This window comes from Lonchura striata, chromosome 3, assembly GCF_046129695.1.
Source record: "Lonchura striata isolate bLonStr1 chromosome 3, bLonStr1.mat, whole genome shotgun sequence".
Classification (NCBI taxonomy): Eukaryota; Metazoa; Chordata; class Aves; order Passeriformes; family Estrildidae; genus Lonchura; species Lonchura striata.
In genome coordinates, this window is record NC_134605.1 from 102,249,540 (window position 1) to 102,266,789 (window position 17,250).

Consider the following 17,250-nt stretch of genomic DNA (forward strand, 5'->3'; position numbering starts at 1 on the left):
ATGGTTAGGTGGCTACACATCTCTCCTGCTGTATATCCGGAATTAAAGCTGACATTGATCTCTCCTCAATTTTCAAGACCTTACTCAGGTGTAAACCTTGTGAAAGGGTTCAGTTCACCAGAGATCTCAGCTGCCTCCTCTAGATATCATTCTATCTTTATATGAATTTGCTTTCTCAGACAGGCACTCGAAACCTGTACCTGCACCCTTCTATGCTTCAACGGGACACAAGGAATATATAATTTCTGTACTGCACTGCCCCCGTTACATTCCCACTATGAAGGGTGCAGTATTATGTGTATCTAAAACATGAGATTTCTCCTCTTAGACTTTTTCCAGAGGGATAATTTATTTTCCTAACTTTTAGATTAAAGGAAAGGTTTGTTGGTTGTTTTTTTTTTTTTTTTTTTTTTTGAGAATTGCCTTCTGATGGGATTTAAACTAACAGAATTACATAAAAGTATAAACAATATGCAAAAGAAGAGACTTGGCTCCTCAACCATGTTTACACAGGCATCTGAGTGAGGAAACCCTTGTTCTGAGCCACACACACATCATTCTCCATGGATTGTGGTTTGTAAAAAGCTGTATTTTTCCCTCTTCCAACTCACTCAGAGGCACTTCTATGTTTTTTTCTGCATTCCTCTCCTCCAGTCCTGTACACAGCCCATTTTTCTCCTTTTATTCTTACTGCTGCTGTATCCTGCTTCCATCTTTGGCCTCTTTGCAGGACGTATCAGAGCTCAGATTCCTGCCTTTCAGCAGGAAAACCAGCCTGCAGACCACAGGAACACACTGCAGGGTCAGCCCTGGCTGGGGACAGTGAGCTCCTCCGAGCAGGTCCTGAGACCCGTGGCTGCTGGCAGCAAAGGGAGCCCCAGGGTGGGGAACTCCACGGCTCAGCATTTAGCCAGTCAGCTCTAACTCACATGCCCCTGGTTTTACTCTACATCCATACTAAGAAAAAAGAAAAAAAAACACAACAAATCAAACTTAACCAACCAAACAAACAAAAAAATTAGAAAAGAAAGAGATCATAAAATATGTCATACTTAGGTTTGCTGCCAAAACATTGTCCTCATCAGTTTATGCTGAAAAGAGAGGAATCTTTTCATCCCCAGGTAAGATCAAGCACTGATGGAAGTGAGATAAAGAATGGGTCATGAAATTTTGTGGCTGTTTGGCATCTAAGTTTATTAAATCTGTCATTATAACAATTATATTTTCATTTGTTCTTGTCTTACCTACTTTGACTATCTGCTAGAAATATAGGAGTGAGAGTAACATTTTACCCATATTCAATTGTGCTTCACTTCACCTTTCTCAGATTATATTTAATTATAATTCATGGCTTTTGCAAACCACTCACAGTTAAAGGGCAGTCAAATAAGGAAGAAAAACAAATGTAATCTCTGACTCCAGGGTATTCATGCAAACCCTGTTAACCCACTGATTAGATTATCTAGCCTTGCATAATTATTCCTGTTCTGTGAACTGGTAAATAAGGGCAAAATGGTGGCTTTCCAAGTGAAACCCAGCATAAGGAAATCTTATCCACTAATTTCTACTGAAGCTTTAAAAATCTTATTGTTAGAAAGTTAGTATTTTGCCTTAACATTCATAAAGTTCAGTCAGGACTATTACATTTTCAATCAACTATGGTGTTCTGGCAGGGTACAAGAGATGATAAGTGCTTCACATTTTAGACTACATGGGAGTGGTTGTATTTCATCAGCTAGCTACATTTTTATTTAATATCACTTAATTATTAACTGTCGCTGTTGAGGCAGGATGGGGATAAAGAAGACGCCAAGTCAGAAGGCGAGAAGTGAACTGATTTATTTCAAATACATCACTCATTTTATAGAGCACATGGTGCAGACCAATTTCATTGGTCTTAAGGTAAAAACATCTCACCCCATTGGTGCACTGTGAATGATGCACGGTGGCAGAACGTATCTATAAACAATGTGAACAACAAGGGATATAATGAATTATTTACATTCCTTTTGAACTCTTTCCCAGGCTCATCCTGGTAAAAATCTCTTTTTCTCTCTGACTGAACTGAGACTATCCATAATTAACCACTTAATTAAACATTTTCCTTCATAAAAATGAACAGATTTTGGTGTTTGTTTAAAGGAATAACTACACAAAAGCTATAATGGAATACAAAACCTGTCAGATTAACCATTTTTTCCCCCACCCCAAAGCTCTGTCTCCTTGAACCACAGATACCTGGAGTAAGATCCAAAGTGTCTACACAAAAAAGCTACACCACCACTAATAAATGGAACATGCACAGTCTCAGCCCAGTGGGCTGACTTGCAAGATGTGGCTACAGCCATGCCCTTGTTCTGCCTCTGCCTCCAAAACAACCGAGTCCCAACTGACTCAAAGCTGTACATAGGCTTGTATGTACAGCTGTATGTACATCTATATGTATGTACAGCTGTACATAGACTTGTATCTACAGCCAAAGGCTCAAGCTGTACATAGACTTTGTGGGTTCTTGGGTGACAGGGCGGGAGCATGGCTGAAGAGGCTCTCAGTCCTCACCCTATACCCTGCAGAGCTGGAGTGTCTGCATTCCAGAAAGGGGGTTTATTTACCCTGTCTAGATTTATCTAGACCACATTGCTCTAGCTGCTTATAGGTCATCAGTGTGGGGTAGCATCAAAAGCCTCATGGAGGCAAATGATATTGCTGCTTCTTCTGTGCTTCTTCCTTCTGTTAAGGAAACTATACTGCTTGGACACGGTCTAGCATGGTCTATATTATTTATGCAGGCTTATTTTCACACCCCTACCTGACTTCCAAGGGCAGGCACATGACTCACCTCCCCTTTGGAAGTAACTACACTCTGTACTAACCCAGTTGTCAAATTCCTTACGATGAAGTTCATCAGGCCCAACCTACTTGAAAATATTGCAATTAGCTAAGGCTGGGAAGCATGGAATCAGTATTTAAGGATATTACTTGCAGTGTATGAGATCAGCTCAGTTACTCAGTGCAGGGTGCTAATAATACCAAGATTGTGGGTTTGATCCCCATATGGGCCATTCACTTAAGAGCTGGACTTGATGATCCTTGCGGGGCTTCCAACCCCAAACATTCTGTGATTCTGTGATATCTCCTACTTGCTGTGGGATAACAGTGAATAAACACTAGCTAATGGACTGAGCAGCAAGTAGCACTACAAAGCTCTTCTGTTACGAGGGATTTGTTTTCTCATCTCAGTATCATGCCACTGGAAGCATAATTCCTTTCCTTTCTCCATCCATTTTAATGCTTCCACATTTTCAATATTTTATGTTGAGAAAGTTTCTTTCCCTATAAATATCTCCACTACTATCAATGTAGAAGTAGAGTACCTCTACCAAGTCAATGCTTATAGGAAACAGCCTCTGTTTTCAAGCATTCCAAAAAGCTGAACTGCTCTGCAATGTCTCAAGTTCACTGCCTAGTTCTAGAGGCTTTTTGTGGATCTTAAATATTTCCAGGTCTCCCTGTCTCTGGTTGTTTGCATTCACCTCTCACGTTCTGATTTCACTGTTTAAAGGGCAAAGAAAGTTTACTGAATGGAAAGACCTTGGAGTCTACAATATCAAACAGCACAGTGACCTCAAAGGAAAACATATTTCATTAAAAAGAAAAAAAGAGTTTCCTTGCAAATCCAGCTTGTTTTACCCACCCAGATCTGCCTTTTTGCTGCCTCTGTGGTGACACATGTTTTATATGAATCTATATTAAGATGAATTTTAACCTACAAATAACTAGATACAGCTATGCAGTAGGAGGGAATTCCTACAAGATGATGTAAAGTTTTTTAAGCAGTAAAATTAAAAATAGCACGTAAAACCTGACCAGTAGATTTGGATTTGAACCAAGGCAACACATTTGGGAAACATTATCAAGTTTATCAGGGGTAACATATCACAGAAAATCTGCTTCTGTTTATATGCCATTTATTATTCATTTTTGACATTTCCCTTTTTTCCTCAACCTTTTTTACCCCTAAGCAAATATATGTTAGACTTAACTGAAATGTGAGATAACGGACCAGTCTCTTAGTTTGCTTTCCCTATAAGACAAAAGCAGATCTGAGTAGAAGTAAAATAAAAAAGTTATGTGAAATCTAAGTACAGGGGGAAAAAAGTTGCCAGAGTAGGACTGGTAATAACAGAGAAATCTGTCTCACAATGAAACCCCAGAAAAAATAATTGCCTAATAAGATTAAACTCAGGGCCAAATTCTGTCCTTCCCTATACTCTTACATTTCATGATATATAAATAGCACATGAAAGCCTTTGCTTCATGTAACACACCACATGTGTGATAAAGGCTGGTTTTTATGTCTAGGACACTTATATTAATGGGATTATGTATGACAGCAGAGAGTTCTTCACCCAGAACTGGCAGAATGTTTGCAGTTTATAGTAATCAAGTCGAACTCAGGGAAAAATACAATCAATAAAAGCAATTTCACTCTAATTAAACAATCCAGTCCCCCATCTTGAAAAAATTCTCACTCATATTATTACAATAAATTTGAGAATTAGCTGTATGTTTAGCTGCACCTGATGTAATCAAAACAAAGGTAATAATTAAAAGTCAGCTTAAAGCTGGTCCAAAGTCAGACAAGATTCATGCAGTCTTTCCACTGAATGCAAATTGAAACTCAAATTTCAATTACTTTGTCATTTTTTTTCCATCAGTAGTGTGTAAATTTCTTCAGCAGACTCCAACATGAAATATCAGTATTTTTTGAAAGCTGTTATTGAACAGCTTTCAAAACAGTTTGTTCTGATGCTGAAATCTCCAGCTGAGCTGAATGTTTACTATTCTTTGTTATGATGAGGAAAAGTTTTGGAGTGGTTTCAGAAGAAAATCTTTCCTCTGTGTGCTTTCAGATCCACACTTAGACCTTGTTCTATCAGCAAACACTTCTTATATCTCAAAGAAAACAAACACAATATGGGCATAAATGAGGAATATATTTGCTTTAAAATGCAAGCAAACCCCCAGCAGATAATAATATAAATAGATATTATTTATATTTATTGTTTAATTTTATTTTAGTAAGTGCTGCTGTTTCTAGAATCTGTGATAAAAAAGCTCTGTGATTTTATGAGTTGGTGCATACTGTTGCTGATGTAAATGCTTTGATTATCTATTGAATAGTTCCATTTGAACAACTATTTGTAATTAGAATTAAAAATTACTTGTAATTACAATTAAAATTCTTGTTACTAAGACATACAATGAGTGCAAATTGCACCCAGACCTTACTAAAGAAATGCTGGGTAACTCTCCACTACTGTGGCAGAGTAAAAGTCCTGTGTTTTGGCAAATGTAAGGTAACATGTCTTAAAACGTGGTATTTAGAGGACATTTATTCTAAGTGGATACAGATGGAAGAGACCAGAGAGAGTAAGTCAAAGGAGTTCCTAGTAAACCCAGTAAGGTTGAACTGCTGACCCCTGTTGAGGAAATTAGCATTGCTGGTGATGCTGTCAGGTAGCTGAGTGCTACTAGACAGAGAAGATGATTTATAAGCACATATGAAGAAAAAGGTACAACTTGTAAGAGTGAAGAAGTTTTGCTTGACCTTTTTAAGGTTTATTTTAAGCTTGGCAATTTGAAAGCTAATGACTCAAACAGACTTTGAATCAGATCCTCAAAGATAAACTAAATTAGAATGAAAACCATGTCATTTATTTTATAATGCTGTTTGTATTGCCTCCCTCTTGCTGTTGCAGAAATCCCAGTACAGGATAGAAACAATTACTGCTCAAAGCAAAAAACTTTCAGATACTGAGAACACGTAGCTGCTCTGTTGCCTCTCCTGAAGATGAGTGTAAGAGCTGGCATTTTATCCAAGGTAGTAACAGACAACAGTGGAGAGACAGAGAATGGGGCCATGGGAATCTCATGAGCTTCAACAAGACCAAGTGCTGGTGCCGCACCAGGCTGGGGGATGAACAGATCCAGACCCAGCCCTGGGTCCCCAGCACAGGAAGGACATGGACCTGTTGGAGTGAGTCCAGAGGAGGCCAAAATGACTTGAGGGATGGAGTATCTCTTTCATGAGGAAAAGCTGAGAGAGTTGGGATTGCTCATCCTGAAAAAGAGAAGGCTCTGGGATGACCTAAATGTGGTATTCCAGCACCCAAAGGGAGCCATCAAAATAGATGGAGTTTTTACAAGAGCCTGAAGTGACAGGGAAGGCAGAAATAGCTTCAGACAGATTAGGTTCAGTTTAGGTACTAGGAAGAAATTCTTTAATGTGAAGGTGGTGAGACACTGGAACAGGCTGTCCAAAGAAGCTGTGGGTGCCCCATCCCTGGAAGTGTTCAGGGCCAGGCTGGATGGGGCTCTTGAGCAACCTGGTCCAGCAGGAGGTGTCCCTGAGCACTGCAGGGTGGTCAGAACTGGATGAACTTTAATGTCCCTTCCAACTCAAACCATTCTATGATTTCTGGGGACAAATCAGTCTACCCTAACACAAAGAACAAGGGGTCTTTAGAGGTCTTTCTCTTCATACCCTTTGGAGAACTGCATATATTGCATAATTTGCTACCTCAAGCATTTAAAACCTATGGCTGTTTCAAGTGCTCTGCCTTGAAATATCACATAAGTAAGTTTGTAACACCTGTCACCTGTATTTTCAAGATGTTCATGTCAGGCAGGAAAAAAACCACTGTATTTCAAACAGCGTATCAGGTAAATATATATATAAGCAAAGCTGTGGAAGAACTGATCTACTTCAAATGGAGGCAAAAAATATGTTTTCTAATTTTGAAAAAAGAATTAAAAAAAAAAATCTGCCATTAAAAAGGAGAGGATGACATTTTAGGAACTCTGATCCAATATTATGACCATGAATTAGTTGTCAGTTTGACCTGACACTGCTATGTCTACAATGCTATCTTTAATTTTTATGCTTTTTGATCCATAAAGTCAATAGAAGATGTCCCAGAATTCTTCCAGCAAAAGTTTCCAAAACAATTGTGATAGAATTGACTGAAAGCCCCAGAAGAACTGAACTCTTCACATACACGCAAACCCCTAGGATGATTTTGGAGAGGCCAAATCTCTGCTGTGTCCTGGGCCTTTTGTTTCACATGGTAATGTTCACACTGGTACCTGGCATGAAAATAATCTGAATTAAATTGAAGCCTGTGTCTTTCAAAGCTCAAACCCACAATGTTTGCTTGTTAGACTGGCTAATTTTTATTAAGTATGGCATTTCAAATTGCACTTGGGGTCAAAGACAAATGACTTTTTTTTCCTTCTTCTAATTTAATCAGTATGAAAGAACTGAGGAATCTCTAACCTCTCAACATGAACAGTTATCAGTGTTTTGGGCACCTGTGTCAAACTCTGACAAAATTGTTGTCTTTTCTTAGCTCAGTTACACTGCACCTTTTGATTTAAACTACTCACATACTCAGGCAATAAGTGTAACAGTAAACTCTCAGTTTCTATTTGAATAAAACAAAATATAAAAATACTGTTACTTGTTTGAAAAATAATCTTGTCTCAGAAGTAGTATTTTTCAACAAAATAATTTAAAGCAATTTTCCTGCAGCATGCACTTACTTTTGCTGATTCTATTTAACCTAAACTTGTATAATTTAAAATTCTGGTCAATTATACAGCAAATGACAAGAATAAAGAAAAAAAAAAGGTCTTATCTGTGTATCTAAATTAATTACAGTTGTACAACATATAATCATAACAGTGAGTCTCAATGTGAATCTGAAACCACTGAACAAAAGGAATCTTAAGCTTCAAATTTAATAAAGCAAATGCCAATCTGACAGGCTGTGTAAAACAAATGTGGCATTCACTCTGTAGTTTCAAAACACAGCTGCAAACACAGCCACTAAGTCAGTGGTTACAAAAAATCTCTCATTGTATAAGTATTATAGACATTACTATGAATGTATATCTGAATATGGGGGATTCAAAATTAATCAGAACAAATATGTCCATTTAATTTGATACACAACAAAAATCTCCACAAAATCTTTCAATTAGATTGGGGAAAGAAAAGTTGTGGTATATTGCCAAACTAAAAATTTCCCTAGGGATGTAATACCTGCCTCAGTCTTATATATTCAGTATCTCAGCAACTAGATTCACATTTACCTATCCAGTAAGTTAATCTAAGAAACCTAATTCAACTCCCCTGTAAGGCATCTTATTTGGGAAGGTTTCTATTAAAGAGCTCTGATGCTGTGCATTTTTTAAGCCTGAATTTAATAGTCAATGTGCCTGTAGTTAAACACAGCCTTATATGCAATACAAAAAAATTTGCCCAAACAAAACCAAAACCAAATAAAAAGAAAACAAAACCAAAACAATATGCATCTTACATTAAATGGATCCTCACAGGATGAGAATTATCATGAGCTGTAATAGCACTTTTGCTTCAAGCCACATACAAATATTCTAACCTTCAAGTTATGGGAGCAATTTTAAAATATCAAGAGGTATGTCAAGTTCTTAATACTCAAGTTTACATATTTAATGGTCAACAGCCAAAATACCCAGGAGAAGAGAGTTATATTAATTCTATTATTATATTAATTCCAGCTCGAACCCAAATTAACATGTCTTGGAAAATAATGTTTCTTTTTCTTAAACTAGGGAATAGTGCTTGGTTGGCTTGTATTTTAACTATATACTTATTTTCTAGAACACCTACTACATTGTTCATTTTAGCTTTACTTTCAAAGCAGTCAAGCACAGGAGATCTCTGCAAGACTATCATGTTACTCCATTGATCCTCACAAGGAGAAGACTCAATTTGATCAGTAATAGGCAACCTGGGTCAAAGGCCACGACTGAGAAAAGACAAAGGGCATTGTTTATGCCTGTGTCAATCAGAAACAGCTCTACTGAAGTCCACTGAGTTATATTTGACTCAAATCCATATGAAAAACTTCTGTGTTTGCTGAATCTGGATTATGTGGCAGCCAGGAATTCACATTTATTAGTCTGTAGCAGGAAGCATTACAGACTGCTGCATTAAAATGCTAGTTTGCTATACTGGCTTTTTAACCAAAACTGGGTTTTATTCTCTTATTGGCAATTCAAATTGATGTCACTGCTGCAGCCTGCTCACTTTCACTGCATTACCCAGTGTGCATCACAGTACCAAGTAACAGATTCTGTAATTTTGGATAAGAGAATTCATCTGAGGCAAGGAAACAATAATTAGTGTCCTACATTTTAAAGAAAAGAACCAAAACTCCACCTCTTCCAACTATCTGTAACTACAAGCAAACTTCTAGATATGCAAGATTTTGTATTTCTTGACTTTTGATGTCCACAGAACACTTCTAACAGTCCAAAAACATTAAAAGCCTATTTCTGACTACACAGTCACAAGATGATTTACTAAGACACGGGAATTTTAATTTAGCTTGTTCAGGGATCTGGTTGGAAGCATTGCATGGAATACAACCCCAGAGAGATGTGTCCAGGAGAGCTGGCTTACTTTCCAGGACCACCTCCTCCTCCAAGCTCAAGAAAGGTCCTTCCTGACAAGCACAAAACCAAGCAAAGAGGGCATGGCTGGACTTAGGAAAGCCAAGGCCCTTCTGAAATGAAATTTGGTAAAGGACATGAAGGTCAAGAACAAAGGGATTCTGTAGGTATATTAGTAGCAACAGGTAAGCTACAGAAAATGCCTGCCTGATGCTAAATGGGCTATGGGACCTGTGGCAAAAAATACAGAAAAGATCAAGGAATTTAGTGTCCACTCACCTCAGTCTTTTAATGGCAGGATTTGCCTTCAGGAATCCCAGGCTTCTGAAACCAGAAAGTCTGCAGCAAGAAAGACTTTAGGAAGATCAGGGTGGGAATACTTAAGTCAGACCTACACAATCAGTGGGACCTGATGGGGTGTACCTGTGGAGTGAACTGGCTGATGTCTTGTTTATCTTGACTTTAGCAAGGCTTCTGGCCCTGCAACTTCCTCATAAGCAAACTGGTGAACTCTGGATGGGATAAACTGGCAGTGGGGTATACCGAGAACTGGCTGCACTCTAAGCTCAAAGGGGGTATCATCAGAAGCACAAAATGCATCTTGACAGTCACTAGTGGTGCTCCCCTGTGGTTGGTACTGGGATCAATACTATTTAACACCTTCATAAATGACCCAGAGGGTGGGGCAGAATGACCCTCAGGAATTTTGCAGTGGATACAAGACTGGGAGAAGCTGTTAATACACCAGATGGTTGTGCTGCCATTCACAGGGACCTTGACAGGCTGAGAAATGGACATCTGTACTGCTTTGGTTCAGATGTGGCATGAAAACATAATGCTCCATTTCCCAAATGGGAATCTACTGAACTGGCACTGGACAGATAATTTAATATGAAAAATTTATGTCTGACATTGTTTAATTCAGAATAAATGAAAGAATGCAAGCAATTTCATTCATTTATCTCTTACTTCCAGTTCAGATTTAGCTGAAATACAACACAGAAAGCAACACAGAGAGGACTTCTTGTTGGTTTGTAAATTTTAGTAGACATGGAAAATATAAGATGATTTATCTGAGTGATGTGATCTACCAGAGACCAGTAAATGCAATTTCAGAAGCTACCTTTCATGACAGCCATTCAGTAGCAGCAGAAAGCTTAGCAGTCATAAATTCTGTTTCAAACACATTCTATTGTTCAAAGTGGCAAATCTTAGTCTTTCAAATTAATACAACCCTAAAATAGTATTTTCTTCCACCACAAAACTTAGAAAAATTTTTAGGGCTCTTCTGAATCAAACTATTCACACTCATTGATGAGCATCCTGAAGTACTGCCATTATGAGGCTTAAATATTTATCCTACCACAAACATGTACTCTTACATGACAATGAGACAAAATAAGAAACATTGACAAAATGGAGATCAATAACTTTAACCATTAGTCAATATAGATCTTCTTCCGAAAGCTATTCATTTGAATTCATCTTACAATTAAATGAATAATCCTCTGGTTTACAATTAAATCAATAATCCTTATTGATTATAAACACAACCTGAGATGGTCCCCATAGGTCAGGATGACTAATGTGAAGATACAAAAGTCAGAGAAGGGATTCATGACCTCAGCAGTATCAACAATTCCCCTTGGCCATGATGACAAACAAGTACTAATATATGCCAGAAAAACACAAGATTTTTTAAGTGATGTGAAGTTATACTGTTGCAGCACACAAGTGAAACAAGTGCTTTTAGGACACATAAAGGTGAACCTACTATATGATCCAAAACTTTAAATGAAGTATTTCTCAACCTGTTTATGTTGTAACTAAATATAGGGAGTCCCAAAGCTTACTGTACCAAATTTTTTATTATTTCAAACAAACTTCTGTACAAAAACATCAAAGCAGGCCAAGAAATCCCATGACTTCAGAAACAGCACATGACAACTCACAGAATGCTTTAAGGTTTACATTTTTATTATACAAGTGACAAATAGTTTTTCTCTGCAGTATTTAAAGATAAGATTTCATTGTTTGACAAAAAATTGCAGGTAAGGATATGTTAACTTCAGTTACCAAAGCCCAACAGAATGGCCTGTCATCCACCTAATTTACCTAACTGGAAGTGACTATGAACAAAGCAGGATTTTCCCTAACATACATTTTTAAATGTCCCTCCATTAAAAATGGAGCCTGTAAACAGTGGATTTACTACTGTGAAAAAAGTGTGGTCATTGCTTTCAGAAAAAGAAGAAGATCTAATGTGAGTGAGTTCTCTCTCCCTAACAACAACATCACAACTGGCTGCTGCACCTGCAGGGGTGTGACATGAATGCTGGAGATGTGGTTCTGTCCAGTATCAGGACATGCATGACATTGGCACCTGTGGGTTCTGATCAGGACTGACAAACCTCACAGGGGTTGCTCTGCTCAGAAATAAACTCTTACATTAATCCCTACTCCAGAGAACTTGTGGCATTAGTACTGTTTAAGGACTGAGTTCAGTGACGCAGTTTGCCACAGTGCAGCCAAGTTCCAGCAGACCAAATCCATTTTCAAAGTCTTAAGATAAAGTTTTTAGAAGAGATGTGCATGAAAATTCCAGTGAAAGCACACAAACCCTGATTATCTATATGCGGATAAGCAAATACAAATCTAAATCTGTGCACAAGCACTGGAGTTTCCACACATACATGCAAGCAAAGTACACAAAATCAAACACATTTTCAGAACGTGACCTCTGCAAGAATATGTACAGCAAATGCAGACCACCCAGTAGACACACATAACAGAGCACTTTGCTACTTTTGGCAAAGTATTTCTATTCCATTAACTGGAAAATTTAACAGAAAGTAAGAACAAACAACTCAGCAAGGAACTTAACTTCTTGAAGTATCAATCACATCTCAAAAGCCAGTGAAGAGCAGTCAGCTGATAAATATTTCTGTGTTGACTCTGACTCATCTAATGAATAACACTACTAAGAATTTAATGGAGTTCCTAAGAACAGATCAGCTCTTTATTTTAAACCATCCCTAGGTCTGATGTAGCCGATTTGACACCAGGGAAGTTTGCTACAGAAGAGTGTACTAGTTTAGATCAGCCAAAAAATTACTGGCTAGAGCTGTCTGCTAGTTAAAGTTCACTGTGAAATATTTACACTGACAAACCTTTTCCAGTTAAGTCAAGGCATTAGTATTTTTTTTCCTTTCTAAATCTAATAAAATTATACAGAGTTTTCAAAATCTATCAATGATCTTTAACCATATTTTCTATTTATATATACTGCATCTGAAAAAGGATATTAATTTCCTCAGTTGTTGAAAGGTAGGGGTTATACTTAATTAAAAAGGTAAAATTACCTGTTTGAAATACATTTTTGGATGTATTTCAAACACATAATTCATAAAATTAGGTGGATCTCCACTTATTACAGGAAAGACAATGCATTTTATGAGTGATGAACATTCAGTTATTCTCCTATTCATACTAGTTTGACAAGATCCTAAAACTGACCAAAAAACTGTGCACATGTTCTTCAAAACATACCAAATTAATTTTGCTTTCTCTTATATTAACTTTTTTCTTCTTCTTTAAAGTTCCTTTTCTGTGGTACCTTTGACATTTCAGTTTGATTTCCATTTTGTCTTCACTACTACTTCTCTGATAGATAAGGTGTTTAAGGATTAAAATGCACAGATAAACTGTTTTAACTGAAGTATCTAAGTAAAAAAGTATTTTAAAAGTCAAAGATAAAGGCTAGAATAAAAACTTAAGTTGCACTATATAAAGTCAGTCAGGTTATGAACAGATTCATATATTTTAGCAATGTGAAGAAAATGGTTATGTAAATACACACAAGTATTAACATCAAACTGTATTAAATTATGTAAACATACACATCTGTGATCAATACAAACATCTACTTGTCTGTGGACACTACTGCAGCATAGCTCGAATTTGTTTTGAAGTAGATTCATCATTCAGGTGTTTTGTAGTGAACCTAAAAATAACAAGTTAAAACAATAATTTATAAAATGAGCAGAGATAGGAAAAGTCTGACCACTTGAGCATGTTTTTGAAATCAGCACAGTTCAGTTACACAAAGAAGGAATTTACACTTCCTCTACTGATCACTGGAATTAAACTGGCAAGAATCTGGTCCTCTTTATCTTATAAATACCCTATGCAATAAATTATTCCCTGCTAAAAGGTCAAGAACTGTGGCTAAATTCTGTTTGGTATTTGCCTATGACATTGTTGTAATCTTGGGTCAAAATTATCTCTCATTTTTTTCTAGAAAAGAAGCAAAAGACATAAGAAACATGGTAAATACTAAAATCACTTAGGAATCTAGACTGAATTTTGGCATAATCTATGACTCTAAGCAGTCTTCTTATATATTCTGAGAGGACTGAAGAGCTTTAGTGTGGCTTTTTTTCCATTTAAATCCAAGCATTCTCCACTGTTTATGCTAACAGGGAGACTGATTATAACATAAGCTTGAAACACACTTGATACTTGTAGATTTAACTCCACATCAACTTTAGTTCAAAAGACATGATAAGCAAATGTGGAAGTGCAGTTCTCGCTCTATCCAAGCATTCAACAGCTAGAGAACTCAAAACAGCTCTGAAAAACTTGGGTTTGACACCTAACAACATTCTCAGCTTCAGAGAAGTGTCAGACCCCTGTGTGTTTTCCTTCCCAAGACAGCACCATAAACAGGATTGGGATTTAGAATGCTGTTTTCTGGAAGCTGTATAATTTTGCAAGATTAAAAGAAAAAAAAAAGGTTTATTAAGATGGAAGGGAGAAGGGAAGTACTTAAGAGTTTGAGAAATAGAAATCCGACACTTCATTTCTAAAATGTTCTATATAGCAAATATTAGCTAGGATATACTGTTTACAATATTAACAGTTATTGTTTATTCAAGTGAAATTAAATGGGAAGAAATCAGTATAAAAAACCCAAGGTGATAAAGGCAAACTTGAGAGGATAATCTTATTAAATTATTCTTCTAAAGTGAAGAATCTTAAATCTAAAGATACTAGGAGAAAAACAAAGAGGAATTTTTTAGGTCTGAATCCCACATACCTGAGAGCATTCAGAAGTCCTTCCACAGAGTCAGGTGGTTGTTCCTTTAAAACTTTTATGCATCCCTTCATCTGGGAACAGAAGCATGCCACTATTGAACAATAATATATGAATTGCACTAGCTGAAAACAAGGAAAAATTTCACCGTATACAGGTTTCTTACTGAGTGTTAATGCTGCTTTACGTGACACAATAAAAGCATCACAACTTGCTAAAAATTATCTCAAAGTTAAAAACTTCACTTTGGAGAAAACATCTACTACAATAAGTGTTTGCAGAGAGTAAATTATGTATCAAGTGTCTATATTTTAACTTGCACTCTATTTATTCAATTCCAAGTAAAAAATACAAAAATCAAAACTATCTGATAGAAGCTGAAAATGAGAGATTTTGGAAATTCTGTGTCATTGCTGTTAACAATTATAAGAAGAGATGTTTCAACTTCGACTTTTATTTTTATGTTTGCATCCAAAGAAGTAATTTTCAATATTCAGTTTTTAGTTGTAAACCTAACCAGTGACAACTTATGATTTATTTCATAACTAGTGGCTAAAAATTTAACCTAAGAAGTCCATGGTGTTGATTTTAACACCTCACTGAACAAATATCTTTGTGGAGACTGTAAAAAACAGGCTGAAACTTTGTCCATATTTACAAAAGGGGAAATGAAGCAGGGAAAGCAGGAGTAGAATCATTTGACTCATTGTACGGATTCTCTAGCTAGCCAATAGAAACAAGGAATTCTTCTAATCTACTCAGAAGGTATCTTCCCCAGTAGTACTTATTTCTTCCCACTGCTATGAAGACATTGAATCTAGCTACTCAGCAATTAGCCTAGATTAATTCCATCTTATTCAAAATTACAGATAAAGACACAAATGAGTCAAGATTTGAATCCTTTAATTTTCCAAGACACATTGGAGTACTAGATCTACATGTTAGAATTTTCTTTGCAGCTGAAGATTGTCACCGTGCCTTCCAACACACCCCAACAGAAGAGCACCTCTGCTTTACTAAGGAAGCAGATGATGAAACACTTCATTTAAGTCAGAGTCCATTTATGTGCCAGCAAAAATTAGTCAGAAAATGTAGCTCATCATCCTTGACAGGGAGCACTCCAACAAACACTGCTCTCTGCTCAGCTGGCTCACTTCTGCCTGCAAAGTGTAACTAGCCTTGCAAATAACAGATCTGATGAAATTCTAAGGCTAGCACCATGTATTTTGACATTATTTTTCCTTAATTAGAGAAGCTCAAGTCTATGTGCACATCACACAGTACTGGTTTACATGCCCCAGCAGATCTGATCAGACCAAGTCAAAGGGGATAAAAATTCAAACAATTATTTTTCATTTCTGTTAGAGTCAGAATACCTAAAACAAGTTGGATAATGCTGGGGTTTATAATTCTTCCTTTTCTTTCTTTCTCTTGGGGTATTTTTCTCCCATATGTGTTGCTAGGAGACAATAACGACCAGCTACTCAAGATAGACAAAAAAGTTGCCACAGCTCAGGGGAGGACAGCAGAGACTTGGGAGTTTCTCTGGGAAGGGCCGAGACACCAGGAGAACTGGGCTGGGAAAAAGGGGTTGGGTGCAGCACCCAGCTCTCATGGGTTCTCGGCATTCAGAGGGGAGAGAGGCTGCAGTGGCTGTGGGGAGAATTCGTCACCATTGCAGGGTTCCATCTCCTGCTGCCTTTCTTCTTTCTGGGGTTTTTCTTTTGTTTGTTTTTGCTGCCATTGTTATTGTTTGTTTGCCTTGTTATACACACTAGTAAAGAACTGTTACTCCATTTCCCATGTCTTTGCCTTGCACTTGATTTCAAAGTTATAATAATTCAGAGGCAGGGGGTCATATTTTCCAGTCTAAGGGAAGTTCCCTCCTTCCTTGGCAGACACCTGTCTTGCAAACGAAGACAAATGCCTAAGCTAGGAGACTGTCATTAATAGCTTAAAATACAGTCTCCTGTCTTGAAAGAGTAAGGAAATGGTAATATATTCCACTGCCCCTGAAATTCTCTTGAAACAGCTTGAATGGCTGAAGTGAATAGTTTGGAGAAAAGAATTGTTTACCACAGCAAAACAAACTCATCATCTGAAACAGTAGGAGATTTTTTTGAATTACAAAAAAAATCACTCGGTTAATTGCGCAAATCAAGATTTGGGACCATGTACTTGTTTTTCAAAACTGAGTTGTACATCTCCTGCCTCCCATTTACACCTACGTAACTTTCCTGTTAGATGACAGGGCTTTAGGATAAATGTGAGAAACAAAGTACACACAATGTACATTTGGTCCTATCAGAATTTCATTTGTGCTGCTTCTGTAGGCAAGAGACTGAACCAGCATTCAAGAAATCGGCATTCAAGTCCCAGGCTCTATCTGCTTCATGACCTTGAGCAAATCTATTCACCTCTGTGACAAATCTTTCTCTCTGTAGACAGTCAAAGAGGAGACGTGGCAAAATTCTGGTATCCACAGATGCAAAATGCTAAGGAAGACCCAGTGTCATGGAGGGCAATAATATATGGTTTTTTCCTTCTCTTTTGAAGAAATCTCTCTTGTAAAGGGAAAGACTTGGTATCCTTTTCATTATTAACAGCTTATTTCTGCTGAAACAAGTGGTGTGTGAGATTTAGGTTTGTAAAAA

The 17,250-nt window shown here is 37.2% G+C and overlaps 1 protein-coding gene across 7 annotated transcripts in view; it reads right to left on the reverse strand.

Moving 5' to 3' along the window:
• Positions 1-11,350: 11,350 nt before the first annotated feature.
• Positions 11,351-17,250, reverse strand: part of CYRIA (CYFIP related Rac1 interactor A) — a 54,890-nt gene continuing 48,990 nt past the window's right edge. For 6 of the 7 annotated variants that reach the window (XM_021525378.3, XM_021525375.3, XM_021525377.3 and 3 more), the window contains 2 exons: positions 14,600-14,670; positions 11,351-13,504 (listed from right to left, as the gene is read on the reverse strand). In XM_021525378.3, the coding sequence (XP_021381053.1) occupies positions 13,441-13,504; positions 14,600-14,670 (135 nt within the window). In that variant the 3' untranslated portion in view covers positions 11,351-13,440. Of the gene's footprint in view, positions 13,505-14,599; positions 14,691-17,250 lie in introns of those variants that run through there. The other variant, XM_077782440.1, reaches the window with a different exon arrangement.